This window comes from Ornithorhynchus anatinus, chromosome 21 (assembly GCF_004115215.2).
Source record: "Ornithorhynchus anatinus isolate Pmale09 chromosome 21, mOrnAna1.pri.v4, whole genome shotgun sequence".
Lineage (NCBI taxonomy): Eukaryota > Metazoa > Chordata > Mammalia > Monotremata > Ornithorhynchidae > Ornithorhynchus > Ornithorhynchus anatinus.
In genome coordinates, this window is record NC_041748.1 from 19,018,334 (window position 1) to 19,037,788 (window position 19,455).

Below are 19,455 nucleotides of genomic sequence, written 5' to 3' on the forward strand. Positions count from 1 at the left end.
CCTGCTCAGAATGGAGCCATGTTGGGGATGGATGCCCTGGGTTCCTTGGAAGACGTCTGCCATTGGCTCTCTGCATCTGGCAGTGATACCTCCCACACCTGCTTGGCCTTCAGATTTTCCATCTGCCACGACTGCTGTTTAACACTTTGCTAAGCCAACTGTGGGGAGTTTGGGTGTGGCATTAATTCTCTGCCATCTGTGCCGGGCACAGCCACGGTCCCCAGTCCCCTCAGGGCTACACTTTGCCCCGGAACCTTCTAGCTGGCTCAAGTTTCCTGTTTAAGAGACACTACCGAGGAGAACCGTTAGTCGGTGAATAGCAGTCATGCCTCTAGATTTCTTGTAGTTGCACATTTCCAGAGGATGCAGGGAAAGGAGTTACCTCAGCTCTCCCTGTTCTCCACAGGGCACGGTCTTTCTAGACATCTCTCGCACCCTGCCCACAGGAAGTACTCTGCCCACAAGAAGCCTTTTTTTAATGGTATTTGGTAAGCCCTTACTATGTCAGTCATATTTATTGAGTGCTTACTATGTGTACAGCATTGTACTAAGCACTTGGGTGAGTACAATAGAGCATTATAACAGACCCATTCCCTGCCCACAACAAGTTTACAGTCTAGAGGGAGAGACAGATATTGATTTAAATAAAGAAATTACAGATATGTATATAAGGGCTATATGGCTGGGAGGGATGAATAAAAGGAGCAAGTCAGGGTTACACAGAAGGGCACTTTATTAAGCACTGGGGTAGTGTCACCCATCTCCCGGGGATGGATCAGCAGTCAGCTTGGCGAGAGAGAGAGAGACCAGAGGCAGAAAGGCTGAGGTTTATACAAAATTTATTCCGTGAGGCAAATTTAATTATTTGATTATTTTGGGCACAGCAAATTGAACCTCCCTTTAGGGAGGCCCTTTCGGGAGGAATATGATTATGTAATGATAATAGAGCTTCCCTATCTGGAGGAATGTACTTATGTGTTAACTCGCGCATGGCAAAACACCTAGGTCCCACCTTCGAGGAATTCACTTATTCCTTGTTTGCATGTGGTGAGGCAGCTAGCTACCCAGCGCTTAGAACAGTGCTCGGCACATAGTAAGCACTTAACAAATACCAACATTATTATTATTATTACCACACCTACCCAGGAGGAATCTATTTATGCTTTACATACCCGTGGCAAAACCCTCTAGCTTCCAGCTCCACAAGCCTTTAGTGGGACAGCCCGCTGCTGTAAGTCTGCATCCGCTACCCAGAAGGTCAGAGGCCTCAGGTACTTGTTGCCTGTGCTCCTAGGCCATTCCAGCTTCCAGCCTCAGTTTATCCAATCTCTGCCCTTCCCCATCCTCTATAACTAACTTGATTGGCACGGTGGCAAGGGACATCCTCTGTATTCCCAGCTTGGGCTGTCAATCTAATGACTTTTGGTTGTAGGGGAGGTATCCCATCCATGCTTCTGAGTTCCGCCTTCCTGGCTCGGGCAGTCAGGAGATAGCATTTGACCTTGTGATGGTGGGTAGCCCGGGTTCACCTAGAGACAGGTAGATTCAAGTTAATCAGGGTTGACATAGACCCTGACCCACATGGGGCTCACAGGCTTAATTCCCATTTTACAGATGAGGTAACTGAGGCATAAAGAAGTGAAGTAACATGACCAAATTCACACAGCAGACAGGTTGGCAGAGCCAGTATTAGAACCCAGGTCCTTCCGACTCCCAGGCCGTATCCACTAGGTCACACAGCTTCTAAACTCGACCACACTGCTTCTGATATACTATTGATTGATTTGTTGGGCAGCCTACCCCCCAAGTGCTGCATATTTGCCATGTAACTTTCATTCATTCATTTGTATTTATTCAGCACTTACTGTGTGCAGAACACTGTACTAAGCACTTGGGAAAGTACAGTACAACAATAAACAGTGATAGACCATGCCCACAACGAGCTAACAGTTGCAGTTTTGACTGTTGCAGGCTAGTAAGATTCTAACTTCCTCTGAACAGAGAAGGACAAAGTTGGCTGGCAAAGACCTATGTGACAAAACAAAAATTTCAGTATTATGTTGAAACCAGAGTAGCCTTTTATTCCATTCATAAATCCATATATGCTACTGGGATTTCCTAATTGTGGATCCATGTTGAATCTAGGAAATAAATACATGAGAAGCAGCATGGTCCACTGGAAAGAGCACTGACTTGGCTTCTAATCGCAGCTCTGCCAATTGCTTGTTGGGTGACTCTGGGGAAGTCACTTCTCTGGACCTCGGTTTCCTCAACCTTAAAATGAGTATTAAATACCTGTCCTCCCTCCTACTTAGATTATGAGCCCCAGGAGGGACAGGCATTGTGTCCAACCTGATAAAATTGTATCCACGCCAGTGCGTAACACAGTATTTGACCCATAGGTAAGCGCTTGACAAATACCGTAAAAAGTGCTCTTATATTATAATGCTAATCTCCCTTTTTCTCTAGGAAGAAACGTTTTCAGTATAAGTTTTGTGGCCATTTTAAATGGAGGGTTTTAAATGAGGCATCTCCCTTACATTGTTTTAGAAATTCTTTTCAAGCCTTTAGATGAAGTAGAAAATGTATTTGTTGAATTGAATTTAAGCCTAAATGCGACTTTAAATCAGTATTGCGGACTCAGCTTTTTCACATTTGACTTGGTAACAGCTTTGCAGGCTTCTGAAGGCACAGTCTCAATGTTCATTTGACTCAGTAGGTACTTCTTTTTGCCCCTCTTTCTGTGACTTTCCCCTCAGAGAATCCAAAGCTCTCCATTTCTGTTGAAAAAGCACACAGATGTCACCTAAAAGGTATCCAGTCACAATTAAAAAGCAAAGGAAAGCACCAGTCAACTTTCCCCTAGTTCCCGCATAAAGTTAGACTTCAAGACATTAAGCGCTCCAGCAAAAACGGAGTTAAGATTCACGTTTCTGAGCCAAGAAGTTAGAGTTGGGCCATTTGGCTGAAGCATCAGAATTTCTCTGTTTGTCTTCACCGATTCAAATGGAAGGTTCCCCTAGATATCTGTCGTCTAACGTCGGCAGAGACAAAGACAGTTTTTAACATAGGCCAGCTGCTGGAGGCCTCCGGAGGGATACGGGCCCGTGCTCTGGGTCTCAGTAAGCAGGAGGTAATGGACTACAAGCGAACCAGGTCCGCACCAGCAGGTGACCTGGATTCTGACCAGAAATTTCAGATTGTCAGCCTTACCAGCCAGATGGTGTTTTCGGATCCCATGGCATCATTAAAAGAGCCAGCACGGCGACCTCTTCAACTCGTAGAGGGAAGGAGGCGCTGCTTCGAATCATCATCACAAAAAGATATAACCGTAATCCCGAAAATTGCACAGGGAGCGAGAAGATCCAAGCGATAAATCCTGTACATTTTAGTCTTCCCCACCCTTCCCGTCTTCCGCACTTTTCAGTTAACATCATTATCACCTCAGACCCCCGGGCGTTCAATTTTAGAATCGGGTTTCGTTCCCCTCTTTCCTTCTCACTACTCACCAAAATTCTTGTTGGGTTTAAGATCTGTCTCTTTTGCCCTATTTCTAATACTAAAGGCCTCATCCACTGGTTTATCCTTATTTTGACAAAATTGAAAGTTTCTGAAGTGCTTTTCTAGGGCAGATTGCACATAGTTATAAATCTTCCATCTAGAATATGTGATTGAAGTCACTAGACTACTGTCATTGTGGGTAGGGAATGGGTCTGCCAACTTTGTTGTACCATACACTCCCAAGTGCTTATTACAAGTGCTCTGCACACACTAAGCACTCAGTAAATATCAGTGATTACCATCCAAAGGAAATTCTTCAGCTCCACTAGCTGGAAGCAAAGAATTAAGAGTTCAGAATTGGTCATCATCAGCATCAATGGTATTTATTGAGCATGTACAATATTCGGAGCACTGTTCTAGAAGCTTGGGAGAGTACAGTACAACAGCGTTGGTAGATGTGTTTCCTGCCCACAAGAAGCTTACAAGTCTAGAGAAGGGAGGAAATTGGTTGGGGGGTAATTGAGAGGAAGAGATGGCTGATTGGACTTACTCTTCCTAAAGTCGGCCTTTCAATGGCATTTGCCGAGCATCTCCTGAGTACTAGGCAGAGAGGTAGTAGGAAGAGAATTTATTAAGTATTTAATGTGGGCAGAGCACAGTACTAAGTCCTGGGGAAAAATTCAGCTGTAACAAAGTACATGTTCTCTCTCCCTTTCTAGACTGTAAACTCCTTGAGGGTAGGGATCGTGTCTATTTACTCTGTGGTGGTCTCTCAAGCACTCAGTACAGTGCTCAGTAGGTGCAACTGATTGATGTTCCCTGTTCTCAAAGAACATAGACTTTTCACTGTTATCCTTTGTTCTCCAGCAAAACTATTTTATCCTTTTCTGCAAAGCAAAAAGACTATACTCCCTGCTCTGAAAAAGACCATCTTCTGAAATCCATTTCTCAACGGAAGTTCGACTTAGATTTCAAGTAAAAAATACATTAAAAAGGATTCCACACAATGAAGGCATTTACAATAACTTCAAATTAAAGGTGATTTAGGATTGCCCAAATCAACGTGTTCGTAGCTATACCTTGTCTCTATTGTAGAATGAAATGCAATTTGGTTAGGTCACTTAGCTAATGAAAAAAATGCCATTTCAAACTTAACTCCCAAGCCGTAAATGGTATTTATTGAGTACTTACTGTGTGCGGAGGAGTATCCTGAGTATCTGGAAATAGTACAGTTAGTAAACAGCATCCCTACCCTCAAGGAGTTTGCAATGTAGTGGGGGAAACAAGTGTTAAAATAAATTACAGCTGGGGAAAGCAGCAGAATATGTATTGTTATTACTAGAATATGTTCATAGGTGGTGTGAGGGTTGGATGAATAGCTGAGAGTCAAGGGTACCCACCTAAGTGCATAGGTGACACAGAAGGGAGGGTGAATAGAGCAGGGGAATGAGGGTTTGGTCAGGGAAGGCTTCTTGGAGATGTGATTTTAGTAGGGCTTTGAAGATGGAGAGCACGGTGGTCTGTTGTCAGTGAAGGGAAAGGGTGTTCCAGGCTGGAGGGAGGAATGTGAGCGAGGAGTAGCCGATGAGGGAGACAAGATTGGGGGTCACGTAACTCTTGCAACCACTTAAATCTTTAGCAAAGCTTGACTGAATGTCAAATTGGAGACCCCAAAAAGGGGGTACACAAGTCACTGCCCCATACACTGTCTGAGAAGCAGTGTGGCTTAGTGGAAAGAGCATGGGCTTGGGAGTCAGAGGGTGTGGGTTCTAATCCCAGCTCTGCCACTTATCAGCTGTGTGACTTTGGGAAAGTCACTTAATTTCTCTGTGCCTCAGTTACCTCATCTGTAAAATAGGGAGTAAGACTGTGAACCCCATGTGGGACAACCTGATTACCTTGTATTCACCCCAGGGCTTAGAATAGTGCCTGGCATATAATAAGCATTTAACAAATACCATCATTATTATATAGGGCTTTTTTCCTCTTAAAACACAAGCTATCAATGAAGAAGTCAGGTGAGTTAACGTTAGGTCTTATTCACAAACTCCCTTCTCATCTTTTGGTCAAAGTGCTGTGTTGTGCAGGTGATTCCTGACTGACGAGATAGCACTTAGGGTAGAAATGCAAACTGCTTAGACATTGTTACCTCCCCACTTCTTCCAACCCTCTTTTATATCTCTCACCTTATGAAAAATGTACTGACTCTCATCGAAAGTTTTAAAGAACAGTTTTCAAGTTTAAAGAATCTCATCAAAAATTTTGAGAGGAACAGTGTAGCTTTGTGGATGAAGCATGGGCCTGGGAGTCAGAAGGACATGGGTTCTAATGCCGACTCCGCCACATGCCTGCTGTGTGACCTTGGGCAGGTCACTTCACTTTTCTGGGTCTCAGTTACCTCATCTGTAAAATGGGGATTAACAGTGTAAGATATTAATGTCATTCATTAATTTATTAATGAATAAATGTCATTTATAATATAGAATTTAAAAATATACATCTAAGTGCTCTGGGCCTGGGGGTGGGGAGAAGATCAAGTGTCCAAAGGTCCCAGATCCAAGTTCCAGAGGATACAATTAGGAGCTGTAAAAAGGAAATGCATAGAGATGTTGAAGGCTTAAGCAAGCGTTGTGCAAAGAGGAAAATTCACAAGCAGAGGAGCAAGGACTTCCTGCCTGTTCACTTCCTCTCCCTTGCTGCCACCCACACCCCTGTACAACTTCCACTCACCTCTTCCTCCGCTCACCCACTCCTCTACTCTAAACTGATTTTTATTCCCTCATACTGGAGTTTCCCACTGGCACGAGATGTCCTTAGCTCTCTGTTCACATTATTGCATCATTTATTATCTAGAGATTCCAAAATGTTCAAAACTGTTCCAGCAGAAATAGTGGAACATGACAGCAACAGATTCCACATCCCAGGCCTCAAGATTTTCCCATCTGGTTTTAACTCAGACTATAGCTCTATGGCAGGGTTCCTGAAGCTGTTACTTCAGATGCATTGTGACATAGGGAGAGAACTCAGGTAATTAGAAAACTCAGAAAGACCATCATCAGAGTGTCCTCCCAAGTGAGAGGCAGGATGAAGACAAGAGGCGTGTTTATCCTTATTCTCCCCACCCCACACCTCCCCGCTCCAGATGTTATTCGTCACTCCTATTCCAGGCTAAAATCTGTTGTGTTGCAGAATGTCGGGTGAGTACTCTAAGGCTCAGCTAGTTCATTATCCGGGGCTATTCATGTGCTAAGGTGGGAATCTAACCATCCTGTTTTTACACCCCACCCTCCTGAATCATTTTTGTTGAAGTTTAGTCCCTCTAATATGAACAGTGGATTTGAGAGCACCTCAGAATACTCAAATAGGTCCAGATGGCCTAGGTTCTCAATGAATGTGTGTTTATTTTGGCCTAAAATATGTTTTAAAATAGCTGCCCTTTCTATCTGCCTCAGAATCATTTCTAAGCATAGACAGGCACTTAACTCAGGTCAATGGAAAATGATAATACCTTGGATTTTCACAGGGTCTTTCCTATTTCGTCATCATCAAATTTGACAGAGGCGGGAGTTCTGTGCTGGGAGAAAGGCATAAGGGATGGCTTAGGGGGTGTGCTTAAGAATTGGCTTGGGAGGAGTGGAGAGAATTCATCCTAAGATTTTGAATGTTTTTACATCTTATCTCAATTTTTTTCCTCACCACATACCTAAAGTAGAGAGAGGTAGAGATTAACAAATTATGGCTGCTCATTCTCAGTCACTTTTGCGGTTCCTTTTCTGCCTCCCATCCCCTGACTGTAGGTGCCCCTCAAGGTTCAGTTCTGGGTCCTCTTCTGTTCTCCATCTACAGCCTCTCCCTTGGAGATCTCATTAACTCCCATGGCTCCAACTACCACCTCTATGTGGATGATTCCCAAATCTGCATCTTCAGCCCTGATCTCTCTCTCACTCTTTTAGGTCTCGCATTTCCTCTGGGCTCCAGACATTTCTACTTAGATGTCCTGCCATCACCTCAAATGTAACATGTCAAAAACAGAACTTCTTATCTTCCCACCCGAACCCTGCTCTGTGACTTTCCCATCACTGAAGACAGCACCACCATCCTTCTTATGTCACAAACATGTAACCTTGGTGTTATCCTTGACTCATCTCTCTCATTCAACCCACATCTTCAATCTATCAATAAATCCTGTCAGTTTAACTTATAGATCGCTAAAATACGTCCTTTCATTTCAATTCAAACTGCTACTACATTAATTCAAGCACTTATCCTAATCCTCCTTGACAACCTCCTGAAGAACTCTTCAAGAACCTCCAGTGGTCGCCCATCCACCTCTGCAGTGAACAGAAAATTCATACCATGGACTTTAAAACTCTCAATCACCTTGCCCCCCACCCACCACCTCACTTCACTACTTTCCTACTACAACTCAGCCAGCACACGTCGCTTCTTTAATGTCAACCTTCTCACTGTACCTCAGTCTCATCTGTCTTACCACCGATCTCTCACCCACATCTGCCTCTGGCCTGGAACACCTTCCCTCTTCATATCCGACAGATAATTGCTCTCCCCTACTTCAAAGCCTTGTTGAAGGCACATCTCCTCTCCAAAGCCTTCCCTGACTAAGCCGACCTTTCCTCTTCTCCCGCTCCCTTCTGTTTCATCGCCCTGACTTAGTCCCTTAATTCATCCTCACTCCCAGCTTCACAGTGCTTCTGTACATATCTGTAATTTATTTATTTAATATCTGTTTTCCCCTCTAGACTGTAAACTCACTGTGGGCAGGGAATGTGTCCATAATAACGTTATACTGTACTCTACCAAGCACTTAGAAGAGTGATCTGCACATAGTAAGTGCTCAATAAATATAATCTATTGATTGATTATCATCCTTTCTTTTTTTAACCAAAGAGGAAATTGGTGCCATTAGTGATTAAATACCCCGCCGAAACCTCCAGAATCTGTTGCGGAACTGGAATTAGAGACACAACATGGCCTAGAGAAAAGAGTACAGCCCCAAGAGTCAGGGGAACTGAATTCTAATCCCAGCTTTGCCAATTGCCTGCTGTGACCTTGAGCAAGTCATTTCGCTTCTGCATGCCTCAATTCCCTCATCTGTGAAGTAGAGAGATTCAATGTTTGTTCTCTCTCTCTCCTACCTAGACCGTGAGCCCCATGTGGGACATGGACTGTGTCCAACCTAATCATCTTGCATCTACCCCAGGGCTTAGTACCATGCCTGCTACAAAGTAAGCGCTTAACAAACATCATAAAAAAGAGAGAAATGTTGGGAGGCTAAGGCAGGGTAAGCTTGCAGAGGGTATCGTGAAGCACAATCAGACTTTGCCTAGGATTCTAGTATTTTCTAGTTCATCGCCAGTGCTGGAATGAATTCACCGATGATTCTCTTATCCTTTCTAACACCCTACACTCCTGTGTGTTGATAATCCTCAATTTTAAAGCTGCTTATCTAATGCTTACTACTGCAGGCCATTGTTGATAAAGGACAAATCTACTGCTGTTTTTTCCCATACGAGATTTACCATATTTATCCCTTTTCTCTGCACCCAAATAGCTACCGCCCAGATGTAAGCTCTTATGTGGTTAGACTGTTGTAGCAGCCTCCTCCCTCTATTGCATTTTCTCCCTCCAATCTGGACTTTATGCTGCTACACTCTCTTCTTGAATTGTCTCTTGGCACGCCTCTCTCCATTCCTCAAAACCTCCAGTGGTTTCCATTTCCCTTTGCATCAAACAACAATCTCTCACAGTTGGCTTCAATTGGCTCTTCTTACCCACTTATCCCCCACCTTGAACTCTTTGTTCCCTTAAAGTTCACCTTCAACTTGAACCTCTCTCAATTCTACTGCCTCCAAGTCCTCATTCACGCTGATATCCAAGCCTGGAATTACATCCTCCACCCAAACCCACCAGACCACAGGTCTCCCCAGTTTCAAAGCCTTCCTAAAATCCCATCTCTGCCAACAAATCTTCCCTAATCATTCCCATTTCCCCAAATCACATCAGCCGAATCTTAGCACTTGTGTGCATGTGTATATTCAATTGTGAACATCAATTTGATTACTCTGATTCCATTTGTAAATATTTTGACATTTGTATATAAACACCTCAGGGTATCCATCAATCGTATGTTTTGAGTGCTTTCTGTGTGCAGAGTACTGTACTGAGTATTTGGGAATACAGTATAACAGAGTTGGTAAAAGCATGGGGTAGTCGATAGAGCGTGGGCCTCGGAGTCAGAAGGTCGTGGTTTCTAATCCTAGCTCCCTCACTTGTCTGCTGTGTGATCTTGGGCGAGTCACTTCACTTCTCTGGGCCTGTCATCTCATCTGTAAAATGAGGATTGAGACTTTGAGCCTCATGTGGGACAACCCAATTTGCTTGTATCCAACCCAGCACTTAGTACAGTGCCTGGCATATAGCACTTAACAAATGCCACAATTATTATTATCATTATGTTTAACATTCATATATTCACTTTTAGAGGAGAAGCATCATATGGACAGGGAATGTGTCTCACCCTTCTATATTTTCTCCACAATTTAGTGGAGAATAAGTTCACTGCTCCCAGTGCACATTCAATTCAATAAATACCATTTCTACTAACATTACCAAAACCACTATGCTTATGTGTGGTGATGTTTTTGCTCCCTGCTTCAGACATTTTCTACTACATGAAGAGTGAAAATAAAGTTGACAATACACAGGTTGGAGCAATATTATAACATGTTCCCTGAGTTTTTTTCAAGATATCTGTCTTTTTTAAAAGTCTTTTTGACAGCGTGCTCACACCTTTTTCCATAGTGCTAACGATAATAATAATAATAGCCATATTTAAGCACTCTCTTTGTGCTGAGCACAGTACTGAATGCTGGGCCTGATGTAAAATAATCAGGTCGGACATAGTCTGACATCGGAGTCTCTCCATCTTTGGAGCCTGATTTCTTTCATTCACTGTTTCTGTTTCCCAAGGTGGTCTCTGAATGGTGGGCAGGCTGGTCCCTATTTGTTCGATGGATGCCCTGGCCTGTTCTTAGTGCCAGGCAGGGGAGCCTGTTGAATGATGGAGGTGGGGCAGACTAGTGGAGAGACAAGCAATGTGGCCTAGTGGATAAAAGCACAGGCCTGGGAGTCAGAGGACCTAGATTCTAATCCTGGCTCTGCCACCTCCTTGCTTTGTGGTCTTGGACAACTCATTTTTCACTTCCCTGTGCCCCAGTTTCCTCAACTATAAACTGGGGATGTGATACCTATTCCTCCTTCTTGACTGTGAAACCCTTGTGGGCAGGAAATGTGTCCTACCTGATGAACCTGTATCTACCAATCAACCAGTTGGTGGTATTTATTGAGTGCTTATTCATTTATTCATTCAATCTTATTTTTTGAGCGCTTACTGAATGCAGAGCACCGTACTAAGCACTTGGAAAGGTACAATTCAGCAATAAAGAGAGACAATCCCTGCCCACAATGAGCTAATAGTGTAGAGAGGCTTACTGTATTCAGAGCACTGTACCAAATGCTTGGGAGAGGACAATGCACCAAAATTAGCAGGCACGCTCCCTGCCCCTAACAAGCTTGTAGTCTAAGAAAAGTGCCTGATGCATAGTGAGAAGCAGCATGGCATAGTAGATAGAGCATGGGCCTGGGAGTCAGAAGGTCATGAGTTCTAATCCTGGCTCCACCACTTGTCTGCTGTGTGACTTTGGATAAGTCAATTCACTTCTCTGGGCCTCAGAGACCTCATCTGTACAGTGGTGGTTGAGACTGTGAGCCCCATGTGGGACGGGAACTGTGTCCAACCTGATTTGATTGTGTTCACCCCAGAGCTGAGTACAGTGCTTGGCACATAGTAAGCGTTTATCAAATACCATAATTATTTTTATTAACAAATACCATTCAAAAAAAGGCGAGGGGGAGGAGTTGTTTGCAGCGGTGAAACCCCATAGCGATGATAACAGGACTATCTGGGCAGGGTGGAAGGCGGGGGCGGGCGGGGGAGCAGCTGCAGCAGGAAGTGGGAGAAGAGCTACCAGAGAAGATCTTGGAGGGATTGATAGGAGACATCTGGTCCTATTGCTTCCTCTTCCAAATTCCACCTCGCTGACTTGCTCCCTGACCCTCCTCGTATTGAAGACCCATTGGCCAGAAATTCTTGATATGCACGTGCAGGAGTCCCAGTAACCAAAACAACATATTTTCCATGCTAAAATAGTAGCTAAGGCGAGCACATAGAATTAACACTGGCTTCCATATTTCCAACGTGCATATGGTAGGGAGGTCTGATTATCTGAAATCCTCAGCCACAAATGGCTTCAGAATGATTAGAAAGCTTTACTATGTGGCTCTCACTTTTAGTGACCAGAAAAAAAGAACTGAGTTATACAGGAGAGATGCAGGGTCCTGAGGATTCTTTGTGTTCTCTTTGCCTTCTCTGTTGTTTTCTCAGTTGACAGTGGCTTTGTCAAGTAGGGTGAAGGAGATGCAGTCTCTTGAAGGGACAGATGGGATGGATTTCTCTTTGAAGAGTGAAAAAAAGAATCTGCATTTAACAAATTAGTATCCAAGTAGTGTCACTGTGTCTTCTTGGGCAAGACACTTATCTTCTCTGTGCCTCAGTTTTCACTTCAGGCCACATTTCAATCTGCTGCACAGATCGTTATCGACCAGAACATTCAGTACATGTCTCCCTACTCCTCAGGATTCTCCAGTGGTTGCCCATCCACCTCTGCATCAAACAGAAACTCCTTACCATTGGCTTTAAAGCATTCAGTCATCTCACCCCATTCTACCACACTTCACTGACCTCCTACTACAGCTCAGCCCACACACTATGCTTTTCTAGAGCCAGTTTACCTACTGGGCCCTGATCTCATCTATCTCACTGTCAACCCCTTTCCCACATCCTCCCCCTAACCTGTAATTCCGTCCCCCTCCATATATGCCAGACTGCCACTCTCCCCATCTTCGAAGCCTCATTAAGGTCATTTCTCCTCCAAGAAGCCTTTAATAATAACAATAATAATAATAATAATGTTGGTATTTGTTAAGTGCTTACTATGTGCAGAGCACTGTTCTAAGCGCTGGGGTAGATACAGGGTAATCAGGTTGTCCCACATGAGGCTCACAGTCTTAATCCCCATTTTACAGATGAGTTAACTGAGGCCCAGAGAAGTGAAGTGACTTGCCCACAATCACACAGCTGACAAGTGGCAGAGCTGAGATTCGAACCCATGATCTCTGACTCCCAAGCCCGTGCTCTTTCCACTGAGCCATGCTGCTTCCCTTATTAAGCCCTCTTCCCCAGGCTTGTTCTCCTTTTTGCATCATCTGTGCCCTTGGATTTGTGACCTTTGGACATTTGATATTCCCCCCAGCACAGTACTGACGTACAGACCCTTAAATAATATATTATAAATGACTTATTCATATTAATATCTGTCTCCCCCTCTAAACTGTAAGCTCATCATGGTCAGGGAACTAATCTGCTATTAGGATTGATTGACTGCTAATTCTGCTGCATTACACTCTCACAAGCATTTAGTACAGTGCTCTGCTCTGCACATAGTAAGCGCTCAATAAATACCATTGATTGATTGGTTGATTTCCTCATCTGTAAAATGGGGATTCAGTACCTTTTTCTCTCCCTGTTAGTCTATGCACCCCATGTGGTACAGGGACTATGACTAATCTGATTGTATCTATCCCAGTGCTTAGTGGAGTCCTTTGCTCATAAAAAGTCCTTAACAAATGCTACAATTATTATTATTAGTAGTAGTATTAAAAACAATACACTATGAGCAATTTTAAAAAGTAGTAGTATTAAAAACAATACCGCAATAGCAATTTTATACTGTTCTGATCCCTTTCCATATAACCTAATAGTTGGAGGCCACCAGGAGCATAAGGGAAAAGGGAAGCCACATGGCCTAGCGGGTAGAGCCCGGAGCTGGGAGTCAGAAAGACCTGGGTTCTAATCCTAGCTCTGCGACTTGTCTGCTTTGTGACCTTGGGCAAGTCCCTTCACTTCTCTGGGCCTCATTTCCCTCATCTGTAAAATGGGAATGAAGACTGTGAGCCCCCATATGGGACAGGGACTGTGTCCAAACTGATTAGCTGTATCTACCCCAGCGCTTTGTACAGTGCCTGGCACATAGTAAGCACTTGACAAATACCATTAAAAAAAAGAGCATTGATTGTTGACTGAGAAAACGAATGCGGGTTTTCACAAAGGGTGAGCTAGAGGGAGAGAAGGGAAGAAGAATGTCTGAGAAAGAACCAGAGGGAAGTGATAGCGTCAGAACGGAGGATGCAGTAAATGGATATGCAGATTGGAGGGATATAGAGTAAAAAATTTTTCATTTGAAGACACTCACTTAAACTCATCAATTAATAAAAAAGCATTACAAATGTTGGGAAATTATATAGGTGCCATTATATTTTCTGGTGGAAGAATTAATGTACATATAAAGTGACTCTTTCTGAAGAATCTTAGTCGTGGCAGTGAGGAAGGAGAGGAAAGCTGCGGAGTCTGAGTTTTCACTCCCTAGTTTGACCAGTTCATAATTTTCCTCATATGAATACTTGTAAGCATTTGCTCTTTGTTTTTCAAATTTGATGGCAATTAACAGGAGGATTAGAACATTTGGAGCTACTTATATTTTCTCTCCCAGCTGCCTACTAGCATATCCCATGTAGCTATTCCAAAATATCAGGGAAAATGATGAATCATGATTGACAGTCATCTCAAGTATGGTGATTACTGTGTCTAATATTATCGTTTCCTTTCATTTACTAGACTTTGGCATTCTTGTTTCACGTTTATGCAATTTGACAATAATAATAGTTGATAATAATTATGATACTTAAGTGCTTTCCTTGTGCACAACACTGTTCTAAGTGCTGGGGAAGATTACAAGTTAATCAACTTGAACACGGTCCTTGTCCTACAAGGGCCTCACATTCTTAATCCCCATTTTACAGATGAGGTAACTGAGGCCCAGGGAAGTGAAGTGATTTATATCATAATGTCATCCCAAGACTCTTTTGGGTCTCATCTAGAGGGAAGGAGCATAGGTCTTACTGGAAATTTAGCAGTTCTGGCCTACCCCATCAATTTTAAAGGGAATACTATTCCAACCAATCAATCAGTGGTATTTATTGAGCATTTACTGTGTGCAGAGTACTGTACTATGCTCTTGGGAGAGTACAGTAGAGTTGGTAGATGCGTTCCATGCCCACAACAGGATTCCATTGCAAAAAGAATGCAGGTTGCATGCTCTAAGACACTTGGACAGTCCCAGCATTCCCCTCCGGTCAACCTCCGGAGGGCTGGCTTCTGAAGCCATGGAGCTTGGTTCTTTGCAGATCAACGTTCCCATGTGCCGTGGGATGGCTTTCCTCCTCCAGATGGAAATCCAACGATTCCCATTGGCATTATCCCTTTTGCTGCTAGTGGGGATGTGAGGGCCAGAATTCCTTCAATCCACCCTAAATCGTGTGGCACTGAATTTTCTCCCTGTGGCTGGGAACAGGTCTACTAACTGTTGTTATATGATCCTCTCCCAAGCGCTTAGTACAGTGCTGTGCACACAGTAAGTGCTCAATAAATACAATTGATTGACTGATGGGAGCTCTGCTGGCCTGGTCGGTTCCCTGGGCTCACACTCTCTCCCTTGAAGATGAGGGTTGAGCTAGCTTTTCAGTGGGTTCAGGTTTCCTGCATTCATTTTCTTAAAAACCTTAGAAAATACTGTGAAATGTGTTTGTTCCTGTAGTTTCCTCTTCTAGAACACTCTAAGACATGGAGAGTCCTTTCTCTCTTAAGGCAGGCCTACTCCTTGTGCACTGACAAACACCTTCATTGCCTGAACCTTTGATGAATCTGTTTCTGTTCCAGCAGTGGAATATGACTTGTTTAAGGAGAGCCATTTGTTTTGAGAGGTGTCCTAACATTCTCCTACCTAACCTATAACAGCTGGATCTGTAGAAAAGCAGCTTGGCTGCATGGAAGGAGCATACACCTGAGAGTCAGAGGACATGGATTCTAATCCCAGCTCTGCCATGTGGCTGCTGTGTGACCTTGGACAAGTCATTTCACTTCTCTGGGCCTCGGTAATCTCAGCTGTAAAATGGGGATGAAGACTGTGAGCCCTCTGAGGGATAGTGACTGTGTCCAACCGATTACCTTGGATCTACCCCAGTGTGTGGCACATAGTAAGTGTTTAACAAATACTAATTAATCAGTCAATACATTTTGAAGCAAAGGTGGTACTCAGTAAATACCATTGACCAAAACCAGAATGATGATATGCTTTCTGGGAGCATTGCCTAAAGAACTGAGTCAGCTTGTAACTTCTGGCGTAAGGTATTAACACTGTGAGCCCTGTGTGGGACATGGATTGTGTCCAACCTGATTGGCTTTTATCTATACCAGGGCTTCGTACAGTGTCTGGCACATAGTGAGTGCTTAACAAAGATAATAAGAAGGAGAGGTTTTGGTTGTCTGCCCAAATCACTCACTTATGCCTTCTGCATCTTGGGAGACAAGAACCTGGGGAGACAAAGGGTCTTCTCCTAACCTCCCAAAAGCAGAGCTGTAGTGTCCCGCTGCAAACACGGCTAGAGGATTCCATTTAGGTAGTCCATTTCAGGCCTACACAGTCTCTTTGTTTATAAAGTAGGAATACTAATAGTAGTTTTTGAGTACCCCCAGGCGCCTGTATCAGCTGCCTGGGAAGTACAAAGAAGAAAACTGACACATTCCTTGCCCACAAGGAGCTTACACTGTAACAAGGAATCAATCAAGTAGTCAGTGGTGCTTATTGAGTGTTTCCTGTGTGCAGAGGCACTGTACTAGGTGCTTGGGATAGTCCAGTATAGTAGAGTTGGCAGCACAGTCCCTGCCTGACAATAGCTGACAGACTAGAGGAGGAATTTACAGACAAATAATACATATAGCGTAAGCAAAGTGAATAATTGTATGTATAATTGATTAAGTATCTATATAAAAATTCCAAGAGTGCTTAAAAATAGTATTTTTCATGATATTTGCTAAGTGCTTCCAATATGCCAAGCACTGTACTAAGCACTGGAAACTAATCAGGTCAGACATAGTCCATGTCCCACATGGGGCTTACAGTCTAAATCGTCATTTTACAGATGAAGTAACTGAGGCCCAGAGAAATGAAATGACTTGTCGAAGGTCACACAAGCAGACAAGTGGCGGACCCGGGATAAGAACCCAGATCCTTCCGACTCCCAGGCCCATGCTCTATCCACTAGACCGCACTGCTTCTCAGTAACTGGAAGAGATGGCTGGTGGGTTGATACTCCTTGGGATGCTCGGAATTAAAGTGGTCATAGACCCTTCTGGCTTTGGAAAGAAGGTCCTGGTTCCAAATAATAATAATAATAATAATAATAGTTATGGTACTTGTTAAGCACTTACTATGTGCCAAGCCCTGTTCTAAGCATTGGGGTATATACAAGCCAGTCAGGTTGGACACAGTCCCTGTCCCACCTGGGGCTCATACTCCTAATTCCCATTTTACAGATGAGGTCACTGAGGCCCAGAGAAGTGAAGTGACTTTCCCAAGGTCAAACAGCAGACACGTGACCGAGTAGGGAAAAGAACCCATGACCTTCTGACTCCCAGGCCAGTGCTCGATCCACTAAGCAAAGCTCCCTCCTCTCTTCTCCATGGTAGTGTTGATCACGGGCTCAGACCCAGGCAGAGCACTTTCTGAAAACGTACGTTTAATAGAGGCAAGTAGTGGGGAAAGGGCTGATCTTAAGATGCCACCCTCCCCTTTCATTAGCCTGCTCACAGACAGAACACGCCTTCAATCCCACTGTGAAGATTGCTTTTACAGTACCTTTCTCTCATCTCCTTCCTATTTCATGCTGCATCCAGTCAAGCATTTTCCCCCAGGATTTTTATCATCCCAAGATGAAAGAATATGGTAACAGAGGTGTCTCCAACATTAATGGGTCTGATTACAGCTCACTCTAAGGAATGACCACAAGCTCTCTTCTGGGGAAAGCACAAGATGAATCATAGACTGATGACTGGTGTCCTTGGCTCGTGCTGCCTCAGCACTCCGTGCTGTGGCGAAGCAGAGGGAAATGAGAACAAGTAAAAGAGTGTGGGTGGGGAGGCGGGGGTCCTGCTGCTCTTGGAGTCATCGGGATGGCGGGATTATACCACCGTCGGTGAAACTAATATTTCGCTATATCAACTACAAATTGATTAGGAATCTCTGAAAAGCATCTCTGGTTTGGAAGCCGTTTGATCAACCAAAGAAACAGGTTAAAGGCAGATCTTTAAAGGTCACTGAGCCTCAGTCAGAGAGCTCCTGGTGAAATTGTAAGGTCTTGAGGGCAGGGATGGTGTCTGTCCTCAGTAGTTTTTCTTGAGCATTTACTGTGTGTGGAGCACTGTATGAAGTGCTTGGGAGAAGACAGATTTCCTGCCCACAACAAGCTTACAGTTTTGAGGGGGAGGCAGATATTAAAATGAACAGATAATTTATAATATATATTTTATGGGTATGTATCTAAAATGCAGTGGGCAAAATGGCATAAGGGATAAAGCACAGGCCTGAGAGTCAGAGGGTCATGGTTATAATCCTGACTCCACCACTTGTCTGCTGTGTGGCCCTGGGCAAGTCAGTCCACTTCTCTGTGCCTCAGTTACCTCATCTGTAAAATGGGGATTAAGGCTGTGAGCCCCTTGAGGGGCAGGGACTGTGTCCAAACTGATTTCCTTGTGTCCACCCCAGTGCTTTGTACAGTCCCTGGCACATAGTAAGCACTTAACGAACATCACAGTTATTATTATTATTAATGAGGGTGGGTGACCTTAAAATGCCCAAAAGCCACAGATCCAAGTGTGTAAGTGATGCAGAAGGGAGAAGGACATAGGACCTGTAAAATCCTTCTGGGCAGGAATCACATCTACCAACTCTTGTATTGTTCTTTCCCAAGCACTTAGTTTAGTGCTCTGCACACAGTAAGTGCTCAATAAATGTGATTGATTGATTGATTGATATTTCCACAATGCCAAAGTTGCTGAGAGAAGAGATTCCCAAGTCAGGTCCTGTTTGATCAAAAGATTTGATTTATGAGTGACTTTATGGTAGCTACTCTTACTCCTCAGTTAGTTGTTCTGAAAATGGGGGAAATAAAAAGTGAAGGCATGAAACACAATGAACTTGAGAGCAGTTGTCTTACCATTTTCAATACAAAACACTGTGACTGCCCCAGGAGCGGACAGATAAGCCTTAGCTCCCACATGGTAAATTATCACTCTTAAAAAATATTTTTAATACTGTTTATTATTTAAATAAAAATACAGGGTGGGGGATGTCAGCAAAAGCATGCCGGTCATTCTTCAGTGCTGCCAGTGGCCACTCTAGCCTAATCTGGGGTTTGTGATGTGATCGGCCAAGGCCATATTGAGGAAGCAGCATGGCCTTGTGGATAGAGCCCAGGCCTGGGAGAGAAGGACTTGGGTCCTAGTCCCGATTCAGCCACTTGTCTGCTGTGTGACATTGGGCAAGTTACCTAACTTCTCTGGGCCTCAGTTTCCTCATCTGTAAAATGGGGTTAGAGACTGTGAGTCCCTGTGATGCAGAGACTGTGTCCAACCTGATTAGCTTATATCTATTCCAGTGCTCAGTACAGTGCTGGGTGCATAGTAAGCACTTAAGTACCATTAAAATATATATATATATGTATCTGTATATATATATATATATATATATTTACACACCCATCTATATACTGTAGATAGATATCCTATTGTCAAGGATATAGTTGTATATATAGCTATAAATATAGATATTTATATGTATGTATTTGATATTTGCTTCCATCAGGGCTCTCTACCAATTAATTCCCTTCACTATGGCACTAACTTAATTTGTCTGGGATCGT

General features: G+C 43.6%; 1 protein-coding gene across 3 annotated transcripts in view; it reads left to right on the plus strand.

Moving 5' to 3' along the window:
• The window catches only part of TTC28 (tetratricopeptide repeat domain 28), a 441,985-nt gene that overhangs the window by 328,502 nt on the left and 94,028 nt on the right, over positions 1-19,455 (plus strand). Inside the window, exon 1 of one of the 3 annotated variants that reach the window (XM_029049084.2) lies at positions 6,606-6,698. The exons of the other annotated variants lie outside the window; for them this stretch is intronic. Coding sequence (XP_028904917.1) covers positions 6,692-6,698 — 7 coding nt within the window. The 5' untranslated portion in view covers positions 6,606-6,691. Of the gene's footprint in view, positions 1-6,605; positions 6,699-19,455 lie in introns of those variants that run through there. 3 annotated transcript variants of the gene reach the window in all.